The sequence below is a fragment of the Ovis canadensis genome, chromosome 7, assembly GCF_042477335.2.
Source record: "Ovis canadensis isolate MfBH-ARS-UI-01 breed Bighorn chromosome 7, ARS-UI_OviCan_v2, whole genome shotgun sequence".
Taxonomy (NCBI): domain Eukaryota; kingdom Metazoa; phylum Chordata; class Mammalia; order Artiodactyla; family Bovidae; genus Ovis; species Ovis canadensis.
Genome location: NC_091251.1, coordinates 26,012,912 through 26,039,370, shown reverse-complemented (window position 1 = coordinate 26,039,370; position 26,459 = coordinate 26,012,912). Strand labels below are relative to the sequence as shown.

Below are 26,459 nucleotides of genomic sequence, written 5' to 3'. Positions count from 1 at the left end.
CAAAAGGCCCGCAGTGGGCCACAGATAAGGGACTGACCAAGCCCCTGAGAATCTGGCCTGGAATGACCATATGAGGAGCAGGCAGTCAGATCAACGCTGCCTCTCCCCAGCCCCCTTCAGCGCTCTCTCTTCAGGAACCACCGCTGAAGCACCGTCCTTCCCCTCCAGCCACCACCCCAGACATAAACAAGACACCTGGGACACATCCATGCTTCTAGCCCCGCCCTTCCCTTCCACACTGGGAGTCAGAAGACCTGTGTGATCTGACCCTCTTAAACGCCCCCAGGCTGGGTGTTGTCTCTCCCAAGAAGGGCCAGACTGGAAGAACTCAGGGCCTGCCCAGACCCAACACCCCTGCAGAACACCCCTCTTCCCCCCCTTACCCCGAACCCCCCGCCATGCCACCTAAGATGCATACACCCAGTCGATGCTACAGGCTAAAATGTGTGATCCCTGTAGTGCAAGGGGAAGGGGGTGAGGATGCAGGAGTCTCCATCTGTCCTCACCTCTGCTCCAGCATACAGAGCCTGCTCAGGTAAGCAGGACTGGGTAGATCACGTGTACAGAAAATCCCAGGAACAGAACAAAGAAGGGGAACGGTTCTCAAAGGTACTAAAATAGCCTGCTTCCTTCCCCAGCTACACACCTCCAGGACGCTTTTGATTCTCTAGAAAAGCTGGACACAGAATAGAGAATGATGATGACAGAAGGCCATGCATTTGACACCCAAGGGATTCTGGAAACAATCAGAACAAGACGGTGGTCTTCACTCTGAGAAAGGCTATCCTGCCAAAGCTTTGCTCCAAAGTGTAGACAGGAACAAGCGGGACATTTACGAAAACCTTTGACTCCAGCCATGAACTGTCTACACCAGAATTTACAACTTGCATCTACTTGGATCCGACAAAGTATAACACAGGTATAGGCATACGCACACAAATGCCTCAGGCCACGGCTCAGACTAGGGGTTAATGCACTGGGGGGTGGGGGGTGTCTTTGGCCTCTCCTAGACCTGCCCTTCTCTCCTACTGTCTACAAAGTTGGGGTCTGCCTTAAATCCCTGAAGCCGCACAGAGCAAAGCGCATTGAGCACCTTTCTGAGTTTGTTTAGTCGCCAAGTCGTGTCCGACTCTTCGCGACCCCATGGACGGCAGGGCGCCAGTCTGAGTTTGCTGAAGCCTTAGATAGAGTTGCCGTTTGATGTGTGCGCCCACATACCCACTACCCGGTTTTGCTGCCAGGATGAGGCGCCTCCACTGGGAACTCCCACGCTCCGGGGCACCCGGGGGAACACCCGCAGCTTCGCCCTCCCTCCCGAGAGTCAAGGGGAGAGAGAAGGCCACGGAAGGCGGCTGGACGGGAACCGCGAGGACCCGCAGGGCGCGGCGTGCTCACCTGGCCCGCAGAGCCGGCTGAAATGGTAGGGGTTGCAGCACACGGTGGGGCCGTCGGCGGCGGCGGCGAAGCTGTGGCAGCCGCACAGGGGCTTGAGCTCCACGGCGTGCTGCAGGTCGGGCCAGCGGAAGAGGCGTCCGAGCAGCAGCTGCGGCGGCGCGGGCTGGCCGCCCAGGCGGAGGTCGGCGCGCGGCACCAGCACGCAGCCGCCCGGCACGCCGCCGCGGGACTCCACCGCCTCCAGCAGCGTGTCCAGCGAGCGCTCCTTGAGCCGCTTCAGCAGCGAGTACGTGACCGTCTTGAGTTCCTGCTCCAGCAGCAGCAGCCGCGAGCGGGCTTCGCGACTCCGCCCGCCGCCCTCCGGCTCCTGGGCCGCCCCGACCAGGGGTTCGCCGGCTTCTCGGGGAGCTCCGGCGGCGTCCCGCTCCGAGAAGAGACAGCAGGTCACCGTCTCGCAGTCACTTTCGGGCAGCCAGCCCTGGCCTCCCGGCTCCCCCACGTCCAGCGAGGAGCCCCCAGAGCCGGCCCCCGGCTCGGACATGGGCCTCGGGGGGCCCCCTGAGCGCCGGCGTCTCCCAGCGCCTTGGGCGCCTCGCTGTCCCACCGCGTCCCGGGGCCGCCGCAGGGCTACCGGGCGGACTTCGGGGCGGCCACAGCCTCCGCCTTCTCGTGCCCGCGCGGCCGGCTCAGCTCGGCTGCCCACGCTCCCATCCTCGTCGCCACCGCCGCCGCCGCTGCCGCCGCCTTCCTCCCGGTCGGGGACCACACGACTTCGCCAAAGTCGCCGCACCAGCCCCGAGCGTTTGGACCTGAACATACGATATCCTTTGGCGCCGGGGGAGGGGGGGGAGGCGGTCTCCGGTTACCGGGGGTCCGTTTCCTCAGCGAGGCGCCGGCTGCGCGGGCCGCAGCCCCACATGAAGCTCTGCCGCAGGGCGCCGTGCAAACCGCGCACAGCCTGTCGTCGAAGGGGCACCGCAAGGCTGCAACATGAGGGAGCTCGCCAGGGCTGGACGGCGGGGAACGCGCGCACGCCGATCCGCAGTCCGCGCCCGGCCCGCGGCTACATGGACCCCGGCGGCCGGGAGGCTCAGCAACTCCAGCCCCGGCGCTTTAGAGGGACTGCAGGCGGCGCGCCGCCAGAAAGACCCCGCATGGGCCGGCGAGCCTTCAAAAGTTGCGCGGCTGGTCCATGAGCACAAAGCACTCGAGCTGAACTCCCCAAATGTGTCTGGAAAGCCCTGCCTTTAAAACCCAAGCGCTTCACTACATGGGTTTTTCCTGCAGGATCCGAAAGGCAGGCTTGTTGATGATACCCTCGGCTTCCTTCTTACTCCCTGCAAAAAGAAAAGGGGGGAAAAAAAGGAAAGGAAGAAAAAGAACCCCAAACAAAACCAAAATCCCTGGAATTGCATGCACGAAAGGCCAACTCTGTCTCAGGTCCCAGGCGCTAGATGCACTTGGAGCGAATTTCTCCTGAACGCGGTGTCAACACATGAGTGGAAACTGTAAAAATCCCAAAGAGCTGCTGGGAATCCTTAATTAAAATGCAATCCACCGAGGCAGAGGTCATAGCCCGCCCCACGCCGCATTCGGACGCCCAGGACGCTGCGGCTGCAGAGGTCGCCCCCCTCCCCCTCCACAAAAAGTGCCTCCCGGTGGCCCCGCGGTCCCGGCGAGGTCTGGCGAGGCAGCGCCCGGCGGCTCTTTCTCTCGGCTCGACTCCCTCGCTCGCTCCCCCACTCGGCTCTCTCTCTCTCTTTTTTGTTCTCCTCAAACGCACACTGAGGGCCCCCGGAGGAGCGCCGCGGAGTCATTGGCTGCCTCCCATCATATGCCAGTCTAGACACTTTGGCGGCTCCGCGGCGCTGATTGTTGCGCAAACAAGGTTTCAAGTTTCTTAACTCTTAAAGGAGAACACGTCCCATTGCAGGGCCCGAGGCTCCAAGGGGCCGGCTCCCGGGGCGGGCCGAGCCCCGGCCCCCGCCCCACGCTTGCCCCAGCACCACCCCCCTCCCCCGCCCAGGGCCTGACAGCGCCCACGGCCGGCTCTCTGGCTCGCGTGCGCCGCGGGCACAGATGCGAGCGCGCGCGCGCGCACACACTCACACACACGGTTACACAAACCACGGGCAGGCTGGCTGCGCGAGAGTTTGGTGGACCCACTGAGACTCGGACGCAAACGGGGCGCTTGGCCTCTCCTTGGCTTGTGCACAAACTTCAAACACACGTTGCACTTTAGAATTGGTACAAACCCCTATCCCAGGGAAGGCTAATAAAAATGGGTGTGCGTGTGTGCTTTCCTGGCTTACGTTTTTTGGCAGTAGGGGGCGGCTGATTTGTTGGGGTGGCGGGATCTAACGTGATAGCACGAGGTTTCCACACCCCTGCTCAAAGTCGGGGGTAGTCTGCTGGGCCAGTCGGGTGGCGTGGGATACCTCACGCAGAGGGACTCTAGGCTTGCTCGAGGTAAGGAGTTACGGAGGGTGGGGTGGCGGCGGGGAACGTCTCTCGGGCTCCTTTCGGTCGCCAAGTCTTTCCCTCAGAGCTAGGCGGGCCGCCAGCCGTCCGGGCCCCCTCGAGGCTGGGTGACTTCTCCACCCTCTTTCCTTCTCCAGTTTATTCTCTGCACCACAAAGAGGGGTGTGGGTAGGGCTCGTGATTTCCCCAGCGACGTTTCACCACGGAAATGGGGGTGGGTTGGGGGCCAGATCCCTTCTGATCCCGGGCAAGCTGGTGGGGGAGCGGTGGCAGCAGCGGACCGCCTGGCGCGGGAAGGGTTAAGGCCGCTCTTGCCCCAGGAGCCGGCGCGGCGGGGTACCTCCTCGGGCGCGCTCTCTCGTCCGAGGGTGGCAAAAGTTCAAGCTTGTAAAGTCGGGATTGGCCCCGCGCGGAGGGAAAAAAGGCCTGGTCCCCCCTCCCTCTCCGGGCGCGGCGCCGATTGGCCCGGCCACGGGGCGGGCGCCGCCCTCTCCCGGGCGCGCGGCGGCACCGCCCCCGGCGTGGCGCCCCGCCCCTTTCCGGGCAAGAGCCCGGCCCCGCACTGAATGAAATAAATTCCGCTACTCTCATTGGCCCGAGGCTGGGCGCCATTCCCCCGCGGGGGCGAAGGGGGCGCCGGCGCGCGGTTCTCGTGTGGGTTCCCACGTGTGGGGCTGGCCGTGTGAGGCAGCCGCAGTGCGAGTCCCCGGGGCCGCCCCGACTTAAGTGTGCGCTGGGGGGAGGGCAGTGTTTGCTGGATGGGCTCACCCTTTGCTGAGCTTTACCTGGACCAGGTACTGTTCAGTCTGCGCCCTCTGGGAGAGGCGGTTACTCTGGCGAATGGAGGGTCGGGCTTAGAAGCTTCCTCACCCGCATCCCCTTCTGCGTTAGCCAAGACAGAATAGCTGTCTTGGCCTCATTTTCTCGTTTGAAAAACGGAGATGATGATGCCTGTCCTGCGTTTTCACGGGACCATGAAGCCCCTATGAGATAAGTGCATGGAAAGTGTACAAATCGCAAGCAAACGGTGAATTTTCACAAGTGAACAAAACACCAGTGTAAGCAATACGGAGAGGACAACGGACCTTGAGGCCTCTTTTCAGTCACTTCTGTCCCCTGGGGAAATTAGTGCGTCTTAAAATAGGAGAAGAAATTTAATGTAAAGTGTTTTATCAGGGTATCCGCTGGTTTGACTGTGGGTTATAATAATAGCTTGTGCTTACTGTGGGCAAGGCCATGTTTCAAGCATTACAGAGATTTTAGTCATTCTCACAACAGCCCTGATAGATACTATTACCTCCATTTCACAGGTAAGTAAACTGAGGAAGAGGAATTAATCATTGACATGAAGATAGTCTTCAAAGTGCTAAAATAATGCTAACACCACAGAGACATCAGCCAGTATGTGGGCTCACCCTGACAGCAAGGAAGTGATGTGGGTCTGTGTTGCCAGAGCATATCCTTGAGAACAGTGCTTTTCAAACCGGTCCATTGGACCTGCTGAATCAAAGCATTGTGGGGTAAGGCCCCAGACTCCATTTAACAACACTTTGGGGGTAGGCATAGTTATTAACCGTTAACTTATAGTTAAGGACACTGAGGCACAAAGACCTAGTAACTTGTACAAGCCTGTATTTAGTGGCAGAGGCTGGATTTCACCCCAGCCAGTTTGGGGGAAGGGGTTTATGTGACGGGAATCTAAAGGGAAAGGACAGCAAGCAGACAGATTACCCCTCAGGGCTTCCACAAATGCTCAACACCTACCCCTGGAGTCAAACCGTGTCTCCTTCCCCCTCCATTCCCCAGTTCCTCCCTGAGGTACCAGGACACTCCTTTCTGAAGGGTTCCTGGGGGAGCACCCTGAGGGATGTCAGGTCTGTGTCTGGGGCCTCAGACCAAGGAAAGCCTGAAACAGAAACCTCCTGGGGAGGCTGCCTTCTTTCCTGAGCAGTAATTTGGGCAGAGTTTGCCTTCTGCTCACCCAGAGATGAGGCATTGGGGGTGGGGTGCCTTTAGGTGCCAGCTAGATGACACCTGAAGAGCACGGAAACCAGAGTGTGGTAGGCCTGAGTTCAGGACTGATCCTGCTTAACCTCCCTCGGCTCTATAAGCCTTGGGGTGGGAATAGGAATCGTGCCACAGAGGATAACCAAAGTTCAATGACATGAGGTCCCAGAGGCATCCCTCATTCCAGGAAGACCACGTCTCAATAGCAATAATATCAGGAAAGAAAGGATGGTGACAGTCAGCCCCCTTGTCCTTGGATTTCCAGGGCCCATCCAGCCTGGCCTGCGGCTGCCTGTGTTGTGACCACTAGAGGGTGCGTGTGGCAGTGCCCAGAGGGCAGGGCCTCGGAGCTTCAGCCTTAGGTGGTGGTTGTTCAGTTGCTAAGTTGTATCCAACTCTGCAACCCCGTGGGCTGTTGCAGCACACCAGGCTCCTCTGTCCTCCACTTGTCTCCAGAATTTGCTCAAATTCATATCCATTGAGTTGGTGAAGCTATCTAACTATCTCATCCTCTATCACCCCCTTCTCCTTTTGCCTTCAAGCTTTCCCAGCATCAGGGTCTTTTTCAATGAGCCGGCTCTTCCCGTCAGGTGGCCAAAGTACTAGAGCTTCAGCATCAGTCCTCCCAATGAATCTTCAGAATTGATTTCCTTTAGGATTGACTGGTTTGATCTTGCTTTCTCAAGAGTCTTCTCCAGCAGCCTAAGGACGCCTTTGTAAACCACCCCTCTGGAGAACAAGCTCAAATTTCCTGGGGGTATGGGAAGGGAGAAATGTAGGGTCCTAGCTGCTGCTACCCAGGTTTCCACAGTCAGGTTACTCACAAAGTAACTCACGAAGAAGTAACTCTGACCCCTCAGATTTAAATCTGCTCCTTCCCTGTTGTTCTAATATTCCCCCAAAGTACCCCGTGTTTTCTCACAGTTAATAAACCCATACGATCTGATCACAATTCTCCTTTGTCTCTGGAATGTAAGTGTCATGTGGTTAGAGATGGGGAAACTGTCAGGCACAGGCCACCCACAGCCCCACTGAGCGAGTCAGAAACAGGCCATTTGATGCCCCTCTGTCTGTACCATCGGGCTTCCCTGGTGGCTCAGATGGTAAAGCATCTGCCTGCAATGCAGGAGACCCGGGTTCGATTGCTCGGTCGGAAAGATCCTCTGGAGAAGGAAATGGCAACCCACTCCAGTACTTTTGCCTGGAAAATTCCATGGATGGAGGAACCTGGTAGGCTGCAGTCCATGGAGTCACAAAGAGTTGGACACAACTGAATGACTTCACTCTCACTCTCACTCTGCACCATCAGAGAAGCTAATTCACACAAGACTTACCCCATTTCTTCTCCCCAGTCTTTAGCATAACACCTGTCACATAATGGGCATTTTATATCTGCGACATGCTTCGTTTAAAACCCCTTGCTTCACCAAGCTCCACGCTCATGATCATCTGGACCAAACACTTATTTGCACTATCTCATCAAATCCCCCCAGATTTTGTTCCTGTTCTTACAAAATCACTTTTAAAGCAAACAGAGAGGTTATGTAATTTGTCTTTGGTCACACAACCAAGAAGTGACAGAGATGGGACTTGAACCCAGGGCCGCTTGAGTTGAGTGTTCTCCTTCTTAGTATCTGGCCCTAAAAAAGGAAACACGGTCTTTTGTCTTTGGGATGTTTCCATGCCTCTGCATGCTAAGTTGCTTCTGTGTGTTTGACTCTTTGCGACCCTATAGACCATAGCCCACCAGGCTCCTGGGAGTTTCCAGGCAAGAATACTGGAGTGGGTTGCCATGCCTCCTCCAGGGGATCTTCCCAACCCAGGGATCAAACCTGCAACTTTTATGCCTCATGTGTTGGCAAGCAGGTTCTTTACCACTAGCGCCACCTGGGAAGCCTGGATGTTTCCGCATTAGCTAGGAATTCACAAGGCATGAAAGAGCAGAAAGAACACAAGGCAGAACTTGGTGGTGGGAAGAGCCAGGCTCTAGGGGCTACTGCTTATGAACAGAGGCATCACAGACAGAGTCTGGCTGCCTCTTGCTATGGTGAGATGGACTGGCAGGGAGACTGAGTCATCCCAGCCCACTTCACAGAAGACTAATGGATAAATCAAGGCTTCTCTTATTAATTCTCAGGAAAACAACTATAGGCCCAACAACAACTGGCTAAGTGGTATCATCTGCCCCTTTAGAAGGTTAAATCTCGTTGGTCAATGTGGTCCCAAATGGGAGAGCATGGGTACCCTTTGGGGATGGATAACCCTTCTGAGACTGATGAATGCTGCGGACCCTTTCTGTCTTGAAGAATGCACACAGGCATGTATTCACCCACATGACACATACTCATCTAGTTCCTATTGGGTGCCAGGCCATGTTCCCAGTGCTGGGGATACTTCAGTAAGCAAAACAGAAAAATTCCTGAACTCAAGGAGTCCAGTGGGAGGACAGACAGACCATAAACAAAATAATCGTATCCAGCATCTTGGAAGATAAATGTGCCAATGTTAAACATAAGAAGAAACAAATGCCAGGAGAAAGTGGATGTGGTTCAGAGAAAGTGGTCAGGGGATACTTCTCTGGGAAGGTAGCATTTGAGCAAGGTCTTGATGGTGACACTGTCTGAGACTATCTGACACTATCTGGGAGATGAATGTTGCTCAGAAAACAGCAAACGCAAAGACCCTGAGGTGGGAGTGTGCCTTGCATATCCCAGGACCATCAAAGAGGTCATGAGATGAGACAAGTACTGTGGGAGGTGGGGGGCATGCAGATTATAGGGCACCCGGGCCATTGGTGGGTCTTGGGCTTGTCCTGTGAGCTGGGAGCCCCTGGAGGTTCTGAGAGGAGGGCCACGGTCTGCCTTCTGTTTGACTGGCTCCCCCTAGTTGCCACACGGAGAATAGATGGCAGGGCAGAGATTGCGGCCTGGTGGGAGACGGTTGCAGTGGCCCAGGAGAGGCCATGCTGGCATGGGGAGGAAAGGTCAGATCCTGGACATATCTGAAGATAGAACCAGTGTGACTTGCTGTTACACAGACTTGAGAGTGTGAGAGATCATCTGAACAGTGTAGACACCTTACTGACGCTTATTTACTTAATTTTAAAAATCAGTTCACCACTTTCATTTAGCCTTGTCACAAGCAGTAATAGCCATGGCGTCACAAATGTGCTAGTTAAATTTATGACTTTAAGACAGATACATAAAGGGACTTCCCTGGTGGTTCAGTGGCTGAGATGCTACGCTCCCAATGCAGAGGGCCTGGGTTTGATCCCTGGTCAGGGAACTAGTCCCACATCCCACAGCTGAGAGTTCACATGCCACAGCTAAAAACTGGGTCAGCCAAATTTAAATTAAAAAATATATATATATATATTTATATATATATAAATATAAATATATATATATATATATATATATATATATATATATATATATATATATAAAATGATAGGGGCTTCCCTGGTGGCTCAGTAGTAAAGAATCTACCTGCCAATGCAAGAGACAGGTTCGATTCCCGGTCTGGGAAGATTCCACATGCCACAGAGCAGCTAAGTCCATGGACTACAGCCACTCAGCCTGTGCTCCAGAGCCTGGAGGTGCAACTACAGAGCCCACGTGCCAAGCTACTGAAGCCCATGTGTCCTAGAGCCTGTGGTTCACAATAAGACAAGCCACTGCAAGTCCACACCACAACTAGAGAAAAGCATGCACAGCCACAAAGAGCACAGCCAAAAGTAAATAAATTTTAAAAATAATAATAATGAAACAAATATATAAAATCAGGAATCCCTAGAGTCCAGTGGTAAGGGCTCCATGCTCTCATTGCTGAGGGCCCAGGCTCATTCCCTGGTTGGGGAACTAAGATCCCACAAGCTGCATGGTGTGACCAAACAAATTTTAAAAATAAAGCATTTCTTACAAAATAAATACATATATACATAATACATTAAAAAATAGCTGGTTTATCTGTGTATCACCTGAATTATCCTAATAGCCATCTGAATACATGCAATGTTGGGAACGCCGGTTTAACGAATGCCTAATTTCACCTACTTTCAGGCTTTTTTGTTTGCTCACATCTTACTTTCTCTCAGAAGGACTTTTCCTGGTCCTGTCTACAATTATGGAACCTCTATGAATCAAATGCCGACTTTACCATTACCACTCCAGGCAGCCTATGCTTGGGCAGCACGGGGTAATGGTTCTTAACCATCATTTTGTTGAACCAAACAGACCTGGGTTCAAACCCTGTTCAGTTACCTCTCAGTTGTGTGACCATAGGCAACCTCCTTAACTTCCTAAAACAAACCCCAATTGGGTGCTATTATTACTCCCAGATTAGAGACTATACACGGGGAGCCTGACACTTAACTGGTAATAATAATATTGGGAGGTTGTTTTGAAGATTCAAAGGCTTAGTCCAGTGTCTGGCACCTAATAGGTGCTCAGCACATGGGAGATGTTGTCTTCCCAGGTAGCGCAGTGGTAAAGAATCGCCTGCCAATGCAGAAGGCGCAAGAGATGCAGGTTCGATCCCTGGGTGGGAAGTATCCCGTGGAGAAGAAAATAGCAACCCACTCCAGTATTCTTGCCTGGGAAATCCCATGGACAGAGCCTGGCGGGCTGCAGTCCATGGGGTCGCAAACAGTCAGACATAACCGGGTGACTGAGCACACACATTAGCTAAATAAGCAAGGAGTTAGTTGTTTTATTTAACCTCTGGGAGACTCAATTTCCTCATCGATAAAATGGGCCTGCTTGACTGTGGCAGGAATAAAGTCTTGGCACCCTGTGGAACTCAGCAGCTCCTGGGAACCTAGAGAAACTGCCCTTCCCAATGCTGCTGGTCACACCCCTTGTGCTGCCCTTAACCCTCCACTATCTAAATAGTCTAAACAGCTCAGAACAGGACAGGGAGGGGAGCCAGAGGAGATTCTAGAACCAGAAAAAGAGTGATTTGTCCAAGATCACAGGGCCGCTTGGAGGGAGTCAGAGGTTGACCTGAGGTTTTCTAGCTCCCAGGGCTCTTTGCCCCTTATCCCGGTGCCTAAGGCTTCTGACCCTAACCGTGCAGTGTATACAGAAGAGGAGATAAAAGGGCAGCCTTGGGGTCAGACTGCCTGGTTTTAATCTTGGCTCTGGCGCTTACAGGGTGGCCTCGGTCACTTTACCTATCCTCTCCAAGTTTCAGTTTCCTCATCTGTAATATGGATTTAATAATAATAGTACCTACCCTGTAGGATCACTGTATTGACTGATATATATGCAAAGCATTTAGAGCTGCTACTGCTATTTTGCTCCTTGTGAGTGTCACGTGAAAGTGAAGTTGCTCAGTCGTGTCCGACTCTTTACAGCCCGTGGACTATAGCCTACCAAGCTCCTCCGTCCACGGGATTCTCCAGGCAAGAATACTGGAGTGGGTTGCCATTTCCTTCTCCAGGGGATCTTCCCGACCCAGGGATCGAACCCAGGTCTCCCACATTGCAGGCAGACGCGTTAACCTCCGCGCCACCAGGGAAGCCCTTTGCCCTGAACATTATCAGGCTTCAGAAATACCAGGTGAATGAATGAACAGAGGCGTGAATAAGTGAAGTCTTCATCAGCAACAGTCTCCTGGTTGTTAAGAGGGCCAGAGGTAGTTACACAGAGACCTGGGTGAGGACTGTAGCTTCGCTGCAGTGAAACTGGATTGCCTTCATCCATCCGTCTCAAACTAGGAGAATCCCTCGAAGTCAAAGGATTTTTCTGAAGGGCTAATTTGATTCAAAAAGGTTGGAGAAATTTACTTTTATATTATATTTGCAATGTATCCCATTTTACTATTAAAGCTAACCTAGATGTATCAGGGAATAGTATGCAAAATGGAGGGGCTTTTTTTTTTTCTTTGGACAGAGATGAGAGATTCCTAAAGAATGTCACAATCACTGTGAGCAGCACCGGACTGTGACCCCAGACCCGACCCCCGGCCTGAGCCCAGGCCTCCTGGTGGAGGAAGCTCACTCCCCTTAGCCTTCAGCCAAATCCAGGAGCCCTCATCTCAGAGACAATGCCCGGGAACAGGGCTCATTTGAGTTCTTGACTATAATTCAGGGACTTGTTTCTATAGGGCGCTTGCTATGGGTCAAAGGCCTTTCGTGCAAGGAGCCTGCCCGTCAGGGACTGGGAGATTACTGGATAGTCCTTGTTATTCAGTCATTCCTCCACACCACAGCCAGAAAAAGGTTTCAAGCACTTCTCTCTCATCACAAGGCTCCCAGACTGAGAACCATTGAAGCCCCATGACCCGGAAGGGCAAAGAATCACTTCCCAGCCCAATTAGGTGTAGGTCCCCTCTCATCTCCCCTCCCATCATGTGGACCCTGAACAAGAGAAGGCCTGCGCCCCAGAACACCCTAAAGGCCCCCTGTTTCCTGTCAACTGACACCCAGCCTTTGCACAAGCTGGTTCACCTGCCTGCGATGCTCTTCCTTCTTTTCCGCCAGTTTTTTCCTCTCTCTCCCGAGAGACAGGCCTGTGGCTGCCCCCCTCTCGCTCTCCTGGCATCTGTACAGACCTCCTTCCCAGGAACGCAAGTGATTGTCCCAATCTGAGAGGCCCCCAAGAGCAAAGCGTGAATGCTCCTCCCCTGTGTACCCCTAGCACAGCACCCAGGAGGTGCTCCCAAAACTGGGGAGAAGGAATTTAATGTAGATAAATATGGCCACTTTCACCTCCCCATGGAAGTTGTCCCAACTTCCCCTCCCTAGCAGGATTCCTTGGTGGCTCAGTGGTAAAGCATCTGCCTGCCAGTGCAGGAGACACAGGTTTGATCCTTGGGTTGGGTCGATGCCCTGGAGAAGGAAATGGCAACCCACTCCAGTATTCTTGCCTGGAAAATCCCCATGGACAGAGGAGCCTGGTGGGCTACAGTCCATGGGGTTGCAATGAGTTGAGAATGACTTAGCAACTAAACAACAACCCCTCCCTCACAGTGCCCGCACCTCTTGATGCTGTGATTCCATTTTATATGCAAACATACACATGTGCTCGCACATAGTGAAATAATGTATATATACAGTTATTTAATGTACAATTGGAAGAGTGGGAGTTATGCTCCATAAGGTGACTTTATAACGAAGAGATTGGAAACAAGGTTATCAATAAAGGATCTAGTTAAATCAATTACTGTATATCATCCAGCTATTGGAAAAGAATGAGGCAGCCCTCAGTATGAAAAGATCAAGATAGTAAGTAACAGAAAACAAACAACTCAATGAAAAAATGGTCAGAAGACCTAAATATACATTTCACTGAAGAAATCATCCAGATGGCCAACCGGCACAGGACAAAATGCTCAACATTGTTACGTTATTAGAGAAATGCAAATCAAAACCACAAAGTCTGTATCAAAAAACCAGTATCAATCAAATGGTTTTCATCAAAAAATCTATGAACAATAAATGTTGGAGAGAGTGTGGAGAAAAGGAAGTCTGTCCTACACTGTTGGTGGGAATGTAAATGGGTATAGACACTACAGAGAACAGTATGGAGGTTCCTTAAAAAACTAAAAGTAGAACTGCTGTATAATCCAGCAATCCCATTCCTGGGCATATATTTGGAAAAGATGAAAACTCTAATTCGAAAAAATTCATGCACCCCAGTGTTCTTAGCAGTACTATTTACAATAGCCAAGACATGGAAGCAATCCAACTAGAGAGTAGCCTCTGCTTGCCGTAACTAGAGAAGAGCCCCCACAACAACAAAGACCCAAATAAATAACATTAAAAAAAATAAGAAGAGCTAGAAGAACTGACCACAGTGGGAGAGGGCATCCTGTCTGGCTTCCTGTCTGCATATCGTCTCTTCTCAGCTAGACCGGGACACACTTGTCGCTTTTGTTTACTTCCCAGAGCTTGGTGTACAGAGGGTGTGTGATAAACATTTCTTGCCTCAGTCCCCACTAGCACTCACTGTGCTCTGGGAAGGGCTGGGGGACAAAATGGTCAGCAACTTCCAGGACCCAGGACTCTGCACAGGGCTGCATTGTGACTTCCACGGTCCCTAGACACTTTTGTCTTCATGGGTACCTTCTTGCATAAAAAAAAAAAAAATTTATTTTACAAGTGTTTTGGCATATGTAATTGACATTACATTTGACAAATGTAATCCAGGCTGGATTCATCATTGTATGTTTATCATTATTATTTCTTTTCTTCTGATTTCAAACACAATGAAAACTAAAACATTTTCTAGGCCCCTTAAAATTACCATGGGCCCTAGGCACCATGTCTGCCGTGCCTAATGGGTAAGTGGGCCTGTGCCCTGGGCATGGCTGGTGTTCAGTAATCAGGCGCTGCTTCCAGAAGCAGCCTGGCCTGGGAAATGCACGTGGCCTTTGGAACCCTAAAGGCCTGGGTGTGATCCCAGCTCCAGTCCCTACCCACTGAGGCTCTGAAGGCAATCACTAAGGTTTCCTGAGTTCAGCTTCCTTCCTGCTGAAATGCAATGTTGCCGTGAGGATTAGAAACATAACAGAGGATGCTTCATAAATGTCCAATATTATTAGTTGATTTGTCTCCAGGAGGGAGTGGGTGCCCGAAGGTAGCCCAGGGACATGGTTCGCTTGGATGACACCAACCACAGTCAGAAGTCCTGGCTCCTTCAGGAGAGGCAGAAGGGAGGTGGTGGGAGGACATGCATTTACCTGGTTTTAATTATACTCTTAGTATATAAACCCTTATATATGGATATAATCTTTTATATAAGTATATTCATAGACTTTTAGACATATAAAATATTATATATGAGTGTATATACTGAGTATAAATATATAAGACTATAAATATATATACTAAGTATATATACATTATATACTTATATACAGTATCTATGAAGCTATATACTCAGTATATATCTGGAGCAGATGAAGATTAAAATTCAGAGCCAGGCCTCTGCTCAGGGGTTCTTGGCCTTGACTGTGCATTGGAATCACCTGGGAGCTTAAAAAATACTAAAGCTCCACCCCTACCCCAGACCAATCAAATCTAAATATCTAATGGGGGGCTGGGTATGTGGGGTTCTTTTTAAGCTCCCCCAGGTGATTCTAATTTGAAGCAAGGCTGAGCATCCCGGTGACCATTCCTGTGGATGGAAGGAGTAAGCTGTCTTATCCAGCAGACAGCTTCTCACCCCTACAACATCTAAGACCATGAACTCTTAAGTGGCTGCCAGAGGTAGACTGAAAGTGGGGTAAAAGTAACTTGTAGGAGGCCCTTCCAAGGCCCTGCACCCATCAGAGTATTCTTTTTCTCTGGGCCAGCCTCCCAAATTGCATAGATTCAGACAGCACCCAGCCTAGAAGCACCCCTGTGGATGCCTCTTTCAGCCCAGAACCTTGCTGGGTCCTGAGACAAGGGACCAGAACACGCCCCCATCTGACAGGGCGGGTAATAAAGAAGACAGGGGACCTACCCCCGCAAGCACTAAGTAGGTTTCTCCAGGGTGAGCCGCAGACCTGCTCCACTTGAGGCTGCTGCTGCTTCAGTCGTGTCCGATTCTGTGCAACCCCATGGACTGCAGCTCACAAGGCTCCTCAGTCCATGGGATTCTCCAGGCAAGAATAGTGGATGGGTTAGCCATGCCCTCCTCCAGGGGATCTTCTCAACCCAGGGATTGAACCCGGGTCTCCTGCATTGCAGGCAGATTCTTTGCCACTGAGCCACCAGGGAAGTCCCCTCTGCTTGTGGACCTGAGTGCTATTCATCTGCACTCCTGAGCCACTCAAGATCTACTGAATTGGCATCTCTGGATTAGGCCAGAGGCCGCATCTGTCACTCTCCAGAGGGAATTCTCATGCACAGGTACATTTCTGAGTCAAGAGAGGACCCATAGTCCATGTCTTGATTCAGGAGGAGGCTACATAGTGTACACACAGGTAAAAAAAAAAAACCTTCAAGGTTTACATTTAATATGTGTACTTTATGTGCTCAACCTAAAAGCAAAACCAAAAGAGAACCAACTAACTATGTGTCTGGAGCTTTAGGAAGGAGAATCAGGGGAGGCTGTCTGGAAGAGGCGCTCTTTGAGCTAGGTCTAGGACAGGGAAAGAACAGGGGACAGAGCAGAGGGAGTTTGGAGGTTCACTGGGGAAGAGACTCTTGCGGCCATAGCAGTGGGGGAGGCAGGTCGGAACAGGAAAATGGTTGTTTTTTGAGGCCTTTTCAGGTAGCTGCCTTATCCCCACCCAGCAACAGGGTGTCCTCAGAGGCCCACAGGCTGCTGTGGTCAGCATAGGTAGCCCATGAAAACTCCCAACTTGCTTCCAAGAGCATCCAGGTCATTCTCCAACAAGACAGCATTGTTTGGGGTTCCAATGCAGGGCAAAAAAAAAAAAAAAAAAAAAAAACAGAGAGCTCAATTGTCCCTGTCATAATGGGTATATAATTTATAATAATGTCAGCTATTAAAGGATTTTTAGTAATTAACTGACAGTGGTGTGCTATTTCACTGCATTTTTGCCTGCCATAATGATCTTGAACTTTACAAGACAGTTTTGAACTTGCTCAAAATAAGTCCCGAATACAAAGAAGGGCAGGGTCATCCCAAATAAGGGGTAAAAGATGTTGGACAAAATGGGGCTGTTCTCCTCCCAAAAAGAAGGTGAGCTGTGCAAAACCAGGGATTGCAGACCCACTGTCTTCCCAGGGAGCTACATAACCAGTCAGATGCCTGGCCAGAGCGGCAACCAAAGCAAGTCAGCTGTTTCAGAGCAGTGTATTAAGCTGCATTCTTTTTAATACACTGTGTTTGCATGATACACAGCTAAGAATATTTTTCGCAGGACTTCCCTGGTGGTCCAGTGGTTAAGAGTCCACAGTCCCAATGCAAGGGGCACAGATTCAATCCCTGGTCAGGAAACTAAAATACTGCATACTGTGGCCAATAAAACATGTTTTTAATATATTTTTAAATTTTTTAAAAAAGAATATTTTTCTCTTCCCCAGAGAAATATACTTCTACTCTCGTGATTCTCTTGGTATATTTTTTGCTCTTTCTTGACTTTTAACAAAATAAAAGAAATATTTCTTTCTCCTCTTAATTCTGCTAAGAAAAAAGACCAAAACAGCCAACATAAGCCCAATGATAAGTAGTAACAGACAGAGTGCTGGAGAGGCATCAGGGAGTGGTGGGGTCTGTGGGAAACTGATGCACTCAGGCCCAGTATGAATGAGAATCTACTATTCCACTCCAGACAATCAGGACTGCAGGCTCCTGGCAGAGACTGTTAAGTGCCAATGGCAACCCCAGTTCTTTTTCTTTCTTTTTAATAGCAGAAAGATGATTTATTTTCAGCTGGGAAAATTTCATCCTGGGAGAAAAGGACTACTTCGGCTTGAGCGCAGTCAGATGACCATCTGTATCCTCCCTTGCCCTTGGTATAGCCATACAGCTATCGAGACAATAAGCTGCAGGGAGGCGCGTTGTGCAGGAATTCTGGGAAGGCTCATCCGGAGGCCCCCTGTTTGACTTCAGCTTTTCTTCTCTGGCCTAGAATGTGAATGTGATGGCTGGAGGCCTGGAAGCCGCCACGGACTGGGAAGCAGCCTTTGCAAATGGGAGCTGTACACGGAAGGCAACAGAACAGGGAAGCCTAAGCCCCTGATGGCGTTCTGAATCTACCTACCCAGGCCTGAGCTGCCGGTTTATCTCCTGGCTCCTTTTATATGAGAAAGAAACATGTATCTTATTTAAACTACTGTTATTTTGACATTTTCTGTTATAATCTGCCCAACCTAATTCTAATTAATACAGCTGGGCTCACTATCACAATAGTCCAACTTTTCAAATTTAGCCAGATTATATGAACTTGTATATGACATAGGTTGATGTTATACATGTTGGAAACTTTATATAATTATTTAAAATACTGAACATGCCAAACAAATTATGTCTGAACTGCATTCAACCCAAGCCCCACTCTGGACTATACCATTGATGATAGGTATTAAGACTTGATAAATAGTCATTTCTCTCTTCTGGGAAGATAGTAGGATTGTGCTTCTCCACCCAATTGAACTCAAATGTGTCCATGTGACTTGCTTTGGCCAATAAAATATGAGCAGAAGTGATGCGCAATACTTTTAGGCAAGTGATTTAAGAGCCAGCGTGTGGCTTGCCATGTTCTCTTTTCCCTGCCGCTGTCATTATGGAAATATATCAATGTGGAACTTCCTGCAGCTGGACGGTCGAGTGACTTTGAAGAACAGAGCATCCTGATAACTCATCAGGTAGTACCTAAACATGGTTATAGTAAAGCCACTGGGATTGGGGGGATATTTGTTACCACAGCATTATCTAGTTTATCCTAACTCATTTGCCCTGTGATGACACTGGGCCCACACTGATAACCCAGGATAATTCCCCATCTCAAGGTCATCTGATTAGCAACTTTAATTCAACCAGCAACCTGAATTCCGCTCTGCCACGTGACCTAACACAGTCACAGGTTCCAGCGATTAGGATACACAGTTGAGGGTTGCAGAGATTAGGACACAGACATCTTTGGAGGTGGGGGGAGCATTATTCTGTCTACCACCCCCTCTCCCACCCCAGGAGCAATAATATCAGCAGTATTTATTGAGCACTTACCACGCACCTGCCAGTGTGCCCAGTGCTGCTTTTCCTGAACAATCTCATCCGTTCTTCACAACCCCAGGAGAATAGTTCTGCTGCTGCTGCTGCTGCTGCTGCTAAGTCGCGTCAGTCGTGTCCAACTCTGTGCGACCCCAGACACGGCAGCCCACCAGGCTCCCCCATATCTGGGATTCTCCAGGCAACAACACTGGAATGGGTTGCCATTTCCTTCTCCAATGCATGAAAGTGAAAAGTGAAAGTGAAGTTGCTCAGTCGTGTCTGACCCTCAGCGACCCCATGGACTGCAGACTACCAGGCTCCTCCGTCCATGGGATTTTCCAGGCAAGAGTACTGGAGTGGGGTGCCATTGCCTTCTCCGATAGTTCTCCTAGTGTTCTCATTTTACAAAGAAGTCAAGCAGTTCCCCAAGTCTACCCAGAGAGTAAGGGCTGGATGTTGGAATTTGAACTCAAGGCTGTCCAACTGAAGCCAGGGTCCCACCCACATGCTGCATCCTGAGAAGCCACCAGATCTGTTCAACTAGATGTCACCCCTCCTCTGTGCTTCCATAGCTGAGTGGCGGGTCTCTCTTGTTTAAATGATACTCTTCTGAAATCTCAATTTTGGGCAGGCCACCTCCCTACATCAGCTGTCAAAGTAATAAGAGTGGTTATTTAATGAAAATCTACCCTGTCCCAGACCTTTCGCATACAACAACTCTGACACCCTGGTCAGAGTTAAGGCTGCTAAGGCTGGTCTTGTTTCCACTTTCCAGAGAAGGAAACTGAGACTCAGACAGGCGAGGGTCAGCCTCCAAGGTCATTCGTGTCAGTGCTGGAAGTTGAACACAGGCCTAACTCCAAGGCCAGTTCCTGCTTCTGTGGTTGTAAACGCTTGCTGCCTTTGTAAGCATGGGAGAGATATAACATCTTACAGAAAAACCTGAATGAACTTGCCGACCGACCCAATAACTATCATGAACTGAGTTTAAGCTGGCAGTGTAGTCCCATGGTTAAATTGGGGATGCTGGAGTTGTGCTGCTGGGGTTCAAATCCCAGCCCGCTCGCTTTCTTCCTGTGTGACTTATGCCTTGATTTCCTCTACCGTAAAATGTATAATGATAGCACCTATCTCACGAGGGCTGTTGTGAAGATTAAATGACTTAGTGCATCTCAAGTACTTTTGACAGTCATTGTCCCATAGCAAGCAGTATGTAAGTAGCTTTAATTGAGGGGTGGCCTAGTCAGCTGAGCGTCAAGCAGGACCCCTGCCCCAATGTCCGGTCATGTCACCGGTCCTCTGCGCCAGTCTGATCAGAAAGAAAGGCATCTTTTTCTGTGAAACGTTATGACCTCAAACTAACTAAATAGAAGGTTCTCTGGAAGACCAAAAAAAGATACATGTTGAGAAAATATTTTATAAACTGTAGAGAGAAGTGCCCGTGTTGGGTATCACTGACCTTAATGAAGTGCTTAACAATCAGGCAGGGAAACCATAGACCCACCAGAAGACCCAGTGTTGGCCTTCTCAACGTGGGGCCCCAGGGAACAGAGAGAGAGCAGGCAGCTGTCATATTTCCTCCTCCCCTCCCATCTCCGCACCCCAGCCCGCCCCCATCCATCCTGGGGCTGCAGGAATGCGATGGTATCTCAGCAAACAGACAGTCTGTTCCCACAGGAGATGGGGCCGCCCCCAGGAGGCCCCACTCTCCCAGCCACTGTAAACACAAGGGTCTGTCCTCTTTATCAGCTTGGCTCAGCAGCAGTGGAGACAGTCTGCCCGCTGGAGAGTCCCCGCGCAGCGATAAGCTGCTGGGCCCCTTGCTGGCAGCCCTCCTGGGGCTGTAGCTGGGCTGCCCCAGAATAGGAATCTTGGGGCTGGCCTGGCTTGGGGCCTAAACACCTCATCCAGGGGCTGGGAGGCTGGATGCCTGAGCTCTGAGGATGTTAGCCACTCAGATGAAGGAAGCAAAGGCCCAGAGTTGTCAAGGGGCCAGGCCACAGAGTCTGCAAAGCCCCCAGGAGCTGGCCAAGACTTCTGAACCTGATAATTACATAGCTTTAAAAGATATCTTTATCCTCCTTCTCCCTCATCATCATTATATTTACAGACCATACATATTGATGATCGTTTTACCCACAATATTTTCCCATCCACACTCCATTCAGTGAATTAATACACAGCAAGTGCTCAGCACTGGGCTTGGTAAGGACTCAGAGAAACTCACCCTGCAGACATAATGTCGTAGTGTTCCTGTCATCATTCTCGTGGTGCAGAGAACCCCCAGTCCCTTAAGATAATAACAGCCAGCTTTTATCTGGTCATACCTATCATGTCCTCGGTTTCTCCACTGACTGGACGTGGGGAATACTAGCGAGAACAGCATTCTCATTTGACTGAGGCAGGAACTGAAGGGTCCAGAGAGGTGAGGTGATTTGCCTAAGCTGCTCAGCCAGCACGTGGCGCAGCTGGGACCAAGCCCTCAGACTCAAAGTCCGACAAGCCCCTTTCCATCCTAGCCATTGCCTGGGCTGCGCTGCTGTTCTCAGTTGCTCAGTCGTGTCCGACTCCGTGGGACCCCGTGGACTGTAGCCCGTCAGGCTCCTCTGTCCATGGGGATTCTCCAGGCAAGAACACTGGAGTGGGTTGCCATGCCCTCCTCCAGGGGATCTTCCCGACCGAGGAATCTAACCTGAACCCGAGTCTGCTGCATTGCAGGCGGGTCCTTTACCTTCTGAGCCACCAGGGCCCACAGCCAAGCACGGAGGAGCCTGCACTGGGTCTTGGGTCCCTGTCCTGGATCCTTTCTGGGGTCAGGCAGAGGCAGATCAAGAGCCTGGGGTGGGGACGGACTGACAGCTTCTCTACAGCACTCACAGCGCCAGCAAGCAGCCGTGAATTCAAGTCCTAAACAACCAGTGTGGCTGTGAACCCACAGATGGGCACCTGGATGGGAGCCCAACGCCCTGGGTTCCAGTCTCAACTCTGCGGTTTTCAGGGCGCTGACCTGGGTGGGGCTGGGCACTTCTCCTCTCTGGGCTTGGTCCCCAGATCTTTACTTCCTTATCTATAATATATCACCTCCTCTGGCCTGGCTACCTCCTCCAAGAGTTGCTGGGTGAACTAAATGAAACAATCTGCAGTAAAACCTCTGGTTCGGAGCTCCTGATTAAAATGCCTTCTCTTCCGGATCAGATGAATTTCAAACCGCTGACCATCCTTTACTGCCCAGTTCAGATGCCTCCTGGTCCTAGAATCCCTCTCTGATCTCCCAGTTGGGCACAACCATAGCCTCCTTGGAGCTGTCACTTCTTTCCTGGGGTATTCTCTCCCTCGCATGGGGTCAAAGTTTGGGACTGATTTTTCATGGGATCCCCAAATCCTAGTATGGAGGCCAGCACACATTAAGTGCTTGATAAAGTGAGTGAGTCGATGAGTGGACTACCAGAGTGAGATGGACACTCTGTCCCCCTGCTCTGTCTATGAGGCTCAGAGAGCATGTCTCCTCCTCCTCTTTGGGCAGCTCACAGGGGTAAAGACCCCTGAAAGGCAAATCTTCTTAAGAAATTGTTTCCTTCTTTTGCCATCTCCTACTCTCAGCTCCAGATCCTTATGTGTTCCCCGGGGCTCCCAGGATTCTATCCTGACTCCTTTGCCTGGCTTTGAGGCCCTTCCCAACCTGTCCTCAGTCCCCACTCAAGCTCTTGTCTAGCTTATGGTCCCAGGAGTGCCCTCTGCCTGGACCTTGCTCTCTGTTACCAACACTCGCAAAAACATCTCCACTTTCACGGAGTCTACAATGCAAGCACCACCATCACCATCTCAGGGACTTCTGTTGCCTTCTCTCTTCTAAATGCACCGCCCCCCATGTCCCCAGAGGTACCTTCTCGTAGCCAAGGGACCTCCAGGTTGCCTTTGATTCTCATGAATGGGTCCACCATCACCTCCCCCACACACCAGCTGGGCCCGCGAATCTCCCCTCCCCCATAACATAGACTGTGATCCTCAGGGTGGCAGAGGGAAAAGATGGACACTCAGCTGGAATTTGGGACATAGAGAATGGCTCCCAAAATGTCTTAAGTTTTCTCTAGGCCATGTCTTCTGCCTGTGCCCACCGGAGGGTCCTACCCCCAGCATCCGCAGGGACCCCAGATCCCACATCACGAGGCACCCCTTTAGTCCACAGAGGCTATGGCCTCTCTGCCACCCACCCCTGAACACCTGCCCTGTTACCACCCTTACTCATGAATGCTCACTGAGTGTCTTCTCTGCACCAGGCATACCATTCCAGGCCCTGGGCAGGGACATAGCAGGAGCTTTCATTCTAATGAAGCAAAGGATGGAAACAGACAATTAAACAAAAATGAGTAAAGTATAAGACTAGTTTAAGTAAGTTTTGTTATAGATAAATTTACTGTCATTGAAAGTAAGGGCCTAGGTTTAAAAGAAAAAAAAAAATGCCAGGATGGATTTTGGGAGTGCAGAGTGGAGTTGCTACTTAGTGGGATGATCATGTAGACCTCCTTGAGAAGGCGACATTTGCTCAAAAAGCCAAAGGAGGCAAGGCGGCGGAACTTAAGGATTCTGAGGAAGAAGAGTCCAAGCAGAAGGAACAGCCAGGACAAAGGCCCCTGTGTGATTCCATGTTGCCTTTTCTGTGCACCCACATTTTCTTCTCTTTATTTGGCCCTGAGCAGAACTCAGGAGGGGCTTCCCTGGTGGCTCAGTGGTATAGATTCCACCTGCCAATGCAGGAGATGTGGGTTCGATCCCTGGGTCAGGAAGATCCCCTGCAGTAGGAAATGGCAACCCACTCTAGTATTCTTGCCTGAAAAAATCCAATGGGCAGAGGAGCCTGGCAGACTGCAGTCTTTGGGGTTGCAAAGAGCTGGACACGACTTGGACTAAACAACAGCAACAGAGTTCAGGAGTGTCAGAGGAAGTTGCTCACTTGGTCACCTGTCCTGCTGCACCAGGAGCTCCCTGGGGCAGAAACCCTGTAATGGTTAAGTTCACAGTCACCTCAGACCCCACCCTGACATGTCCAGGCACACACACACCCAGACCCACACCCTCATGCCCAGACATACACACCCAAACTTGTATATAGAGATCCACACACTATGGTCAATAGAGAAGCCTCAGTGATTGTCTATTGAGATGAACTGAGTGCAGAGTAAATAATAATTAAGTGCACCCAGCCCCGTCTAGTTTACAAAGGTCTCCCTTGTAAGGTCTGCTCTTTGAGCTTCAGAACTGGGTGGTTATTAAAGTGAGGCTCAGAGAGACCAAGGTGAACAGGCTGGTCACTGGTATTTGCAATACTGGAACCCAGCTCTTCTGATTATCATCCAATATGCTTTCATTAAAAAAAGAAAAATCAGACATGAACAGAGAACAAAATGTCTATAGAAGCAAGTGTCCCTCTTCTCCCCACCCTCCCCACCCTCCTGCGAGGCACTCAGCTTCCTCCCTAGAGGCAGAGTGCACTTCTCAGCTTACTTTCAGTGGACACTCAGGCTCTCCTCTCTCTGTGAAGAGAATGTGCCTTGCAGGTACACCTGGTGTTATGAAAACAGGCCAGGAGCCCCTGCTCTGGAAGCAACCCCTTTGCTCCTAGGTTGTCTGGAGCCAGACCTGGCATCCACTTGGTTTCCCTAACCCTACAGTTCTCTTGGATCCATGACATGGTCACTGAATGTCTCACATCTTCAGTCTCAGGGATGATCCACTCATCATGAGGAGCTCAAAGAGAGGAAACGGGGAACCGAGAAGACGGAAGGAGTAGGGAAACCAGGCACTGCAGGAAACCGCACTGAGCTGGAGTTTCTTTAAAATGAGGCCCCCATTTAAGGACCTCTGGATTCTTCCCCAGACCTTTCAAAGCTGATGAACTGTGAGTTCCCAGTGAAAAGCATGGGGCTGGAGTCACTGGATGACCATCCATACTGCACCTTAGCACGCTGCCCCAAACACACTCAGCTACAACTGTGGAGTCCAGCGTATGGTTCTCCCTTACCAGGAGCAGATGAAAGTGTGTCAGTCATGGACCTGCTGCAGGACCCTACAGCCGAGGGGAGACACACACATGCATCCCAGTTGGACAGTGCTCGGGGAGTCTTGAGGGATCAAAGGATGCTGCTTCTCCTGGAGGCAGGGAAGGAAAGAGAAGAAGGATTACACAGAACCCCCCAGCAGAGGAGCCGGCATATACAAGGAGCAGAGACACTTAAGAAATGCTAAGGGGGGCTTTCCTGGTAGTCCAGTGATTAAGAATCTGCCTTGCAATGCAAGGAACCCCAGCTGGATCCCTCGCCTGGGAAGATCCCACATGCCTCGGAGCAACTAAGTCTGTAAGCTACAACTCCTGAGCCCGTGCCCCTCGGCCACTGAAGCTCATACTCCTGAGCCCATGCTGCTCGGCTGCTGAAGCTCATGGGCCTGGTGTCTGTGCTCTGCAACAAGAGAAGCCATCCCAATGAGAAGCCTGCACACTGCATCGAAGAGGAGCCCCTGTTTGTCGAAACTAGAGAAAGCCCATGTACGAAGGAAGTCCCAGCACAGCCAAAAAATAAAAGAAATAAATCTCTTTTTTAAAAAAGAAGAGAAATGCCAAGGGGAATTTTGACTTTGGGCGGCAGAGATCAAACAGGAAGGGTCAGTGGGGGTCAGAAGCGAAGGGCCTGGATGTCAAGGGGATGTGTTTGATTTTATCTTACTAAGTGGAGGTTTTCAAGAGGGTTGTGGCAGGATCTGATTGTGTACTATCTGGATCTCTCACAGACCATGAGCAGCATCGAGAAGGGAGTGGAGGCCTCCAGGGCATGGGATATGAAGTTCTGACTTTAGTTGAGCAGAGAGAATGTGTTTATGATGCTTTATTTCTTAAATAGGGTGATGGGGACACTGTTTCTACTTTTTTAAAAAATATGTCTCAAATAATTCCTAATGAAAAGGAAATTTTAAATAAAAAAGATAAAGTCGTAGACGTCTCTTGTGGTCCAGTGGTTAATAACCTGCCTCCCAATGCAAGGGACACAGGTTTGATAACTGGTCTGGGAAGATTCCACATGACATGGAGCAACTAAGCTCCTGTGCCGCAACTACTGAAAGCCTGCATGCTCTTGAGCCTGTGCTTTGGAACAAAAGAAGACACTGGAATGAGAGGCCTGAGCGTCAAAACCAAGAGTAGCCTCTGCTCACCACAACTAGAGAAGGCCCCGGCACAGCAATCAAGACTCGGCACAACCAAAAATAAAATATTAATTTTTTTTAATGTCCTGAATTCTAAAAAAATAAGATGAAGTCAGTGAATATAAGCTCCAATGAGGTGCAGATAACAATAGCTAATAATGAAGCTTGTTATGCACTTAATCAGAAAGCTTAATAGGCACTATTCCTAGAACTTTATAAGTACGCAGTCATATAATTGGCACAACCCTATGAGATGAGTGTTTTACTCTTAAATTACACGTCAGGATAAGAAGTATAGAGAAGCTGAGTCTCTTGTGCAAAGTCCCCTGGTCAGTAGGATAGAAAGCAGGGCTTCAGGGATCACATTTCACCAAGGCTTGTACCGCCACATGGCTCCTGCTCCCTACCACGTCCCCAGCCCCCGGCACAGACCAGCTCTATAGTAAACTTTCACTGAATGATTGCACCCCAGAGAGGCTCAGCAAGTTCCCATGGGCAACACGGCCCAGCCCTTTAAAAGTATGCCCCCCGTCGGGAGACCGGTGGGCCGGCTGCGACCTGGCCACAAGCCTTCCTCCTTCTCCTGCCTCTCCTGCCTCCAGGCCCAGCCGTCCTGGGTTAGTATGCCTACAGTAGGTGAGCCTAACTGAGGCCAGCGGCCACACTCGCCAGATCGGGGTGCAGAGAGGGGTGCAAGGGCGGGGAGGCTAGATGGAGCAGGACCTGGGTGGGGCGGGGCTAGGGCGGGGCCGAGGCCAGGTGGAACAC

The 26,459-nt window shown here is 50.7% G+C and overlaps 1 protein-coding gene and 1 long non-coding RNA gene across 2 annotated transcripts in view; one reads left to right on the top strand and one right to left on the bottom strand.

Annotated features, from left to right (window-relative positions):
* SMAD6 (SMAD family member 6) overlaps positions 1–3,690 on the bottom strand; it is a 77,914-nt gene extending 74,224 nt beyond the window's left edge. The window contains exon 1 of the mRNA XM_069597646.1: positions 1,396–3,690. Within this exon, the coding sequence (XP_069453747.1) occupies positions 1,396–2,212 (817 nt within the window). The 5' untranslated portion in view covers positions 2,213–3,690. The remainder of the gene's footprint in view (positions 1–1,395) is intronic.
* LOC138444299 (uncharacterized) lies at positions 3,660–25,485 on the top strand. Its single transcript, XR_011258426.1, has 3 exons — positions 3,660–3,864; positions 17,416–18,151; positions 24,213–25,485. It is a non-coding gene; the product is annotated as an uncharacterized lncRNA (long non-coding RNA).
* Positions 25,486–26,459: the final 974 nt, after the last annotated feature.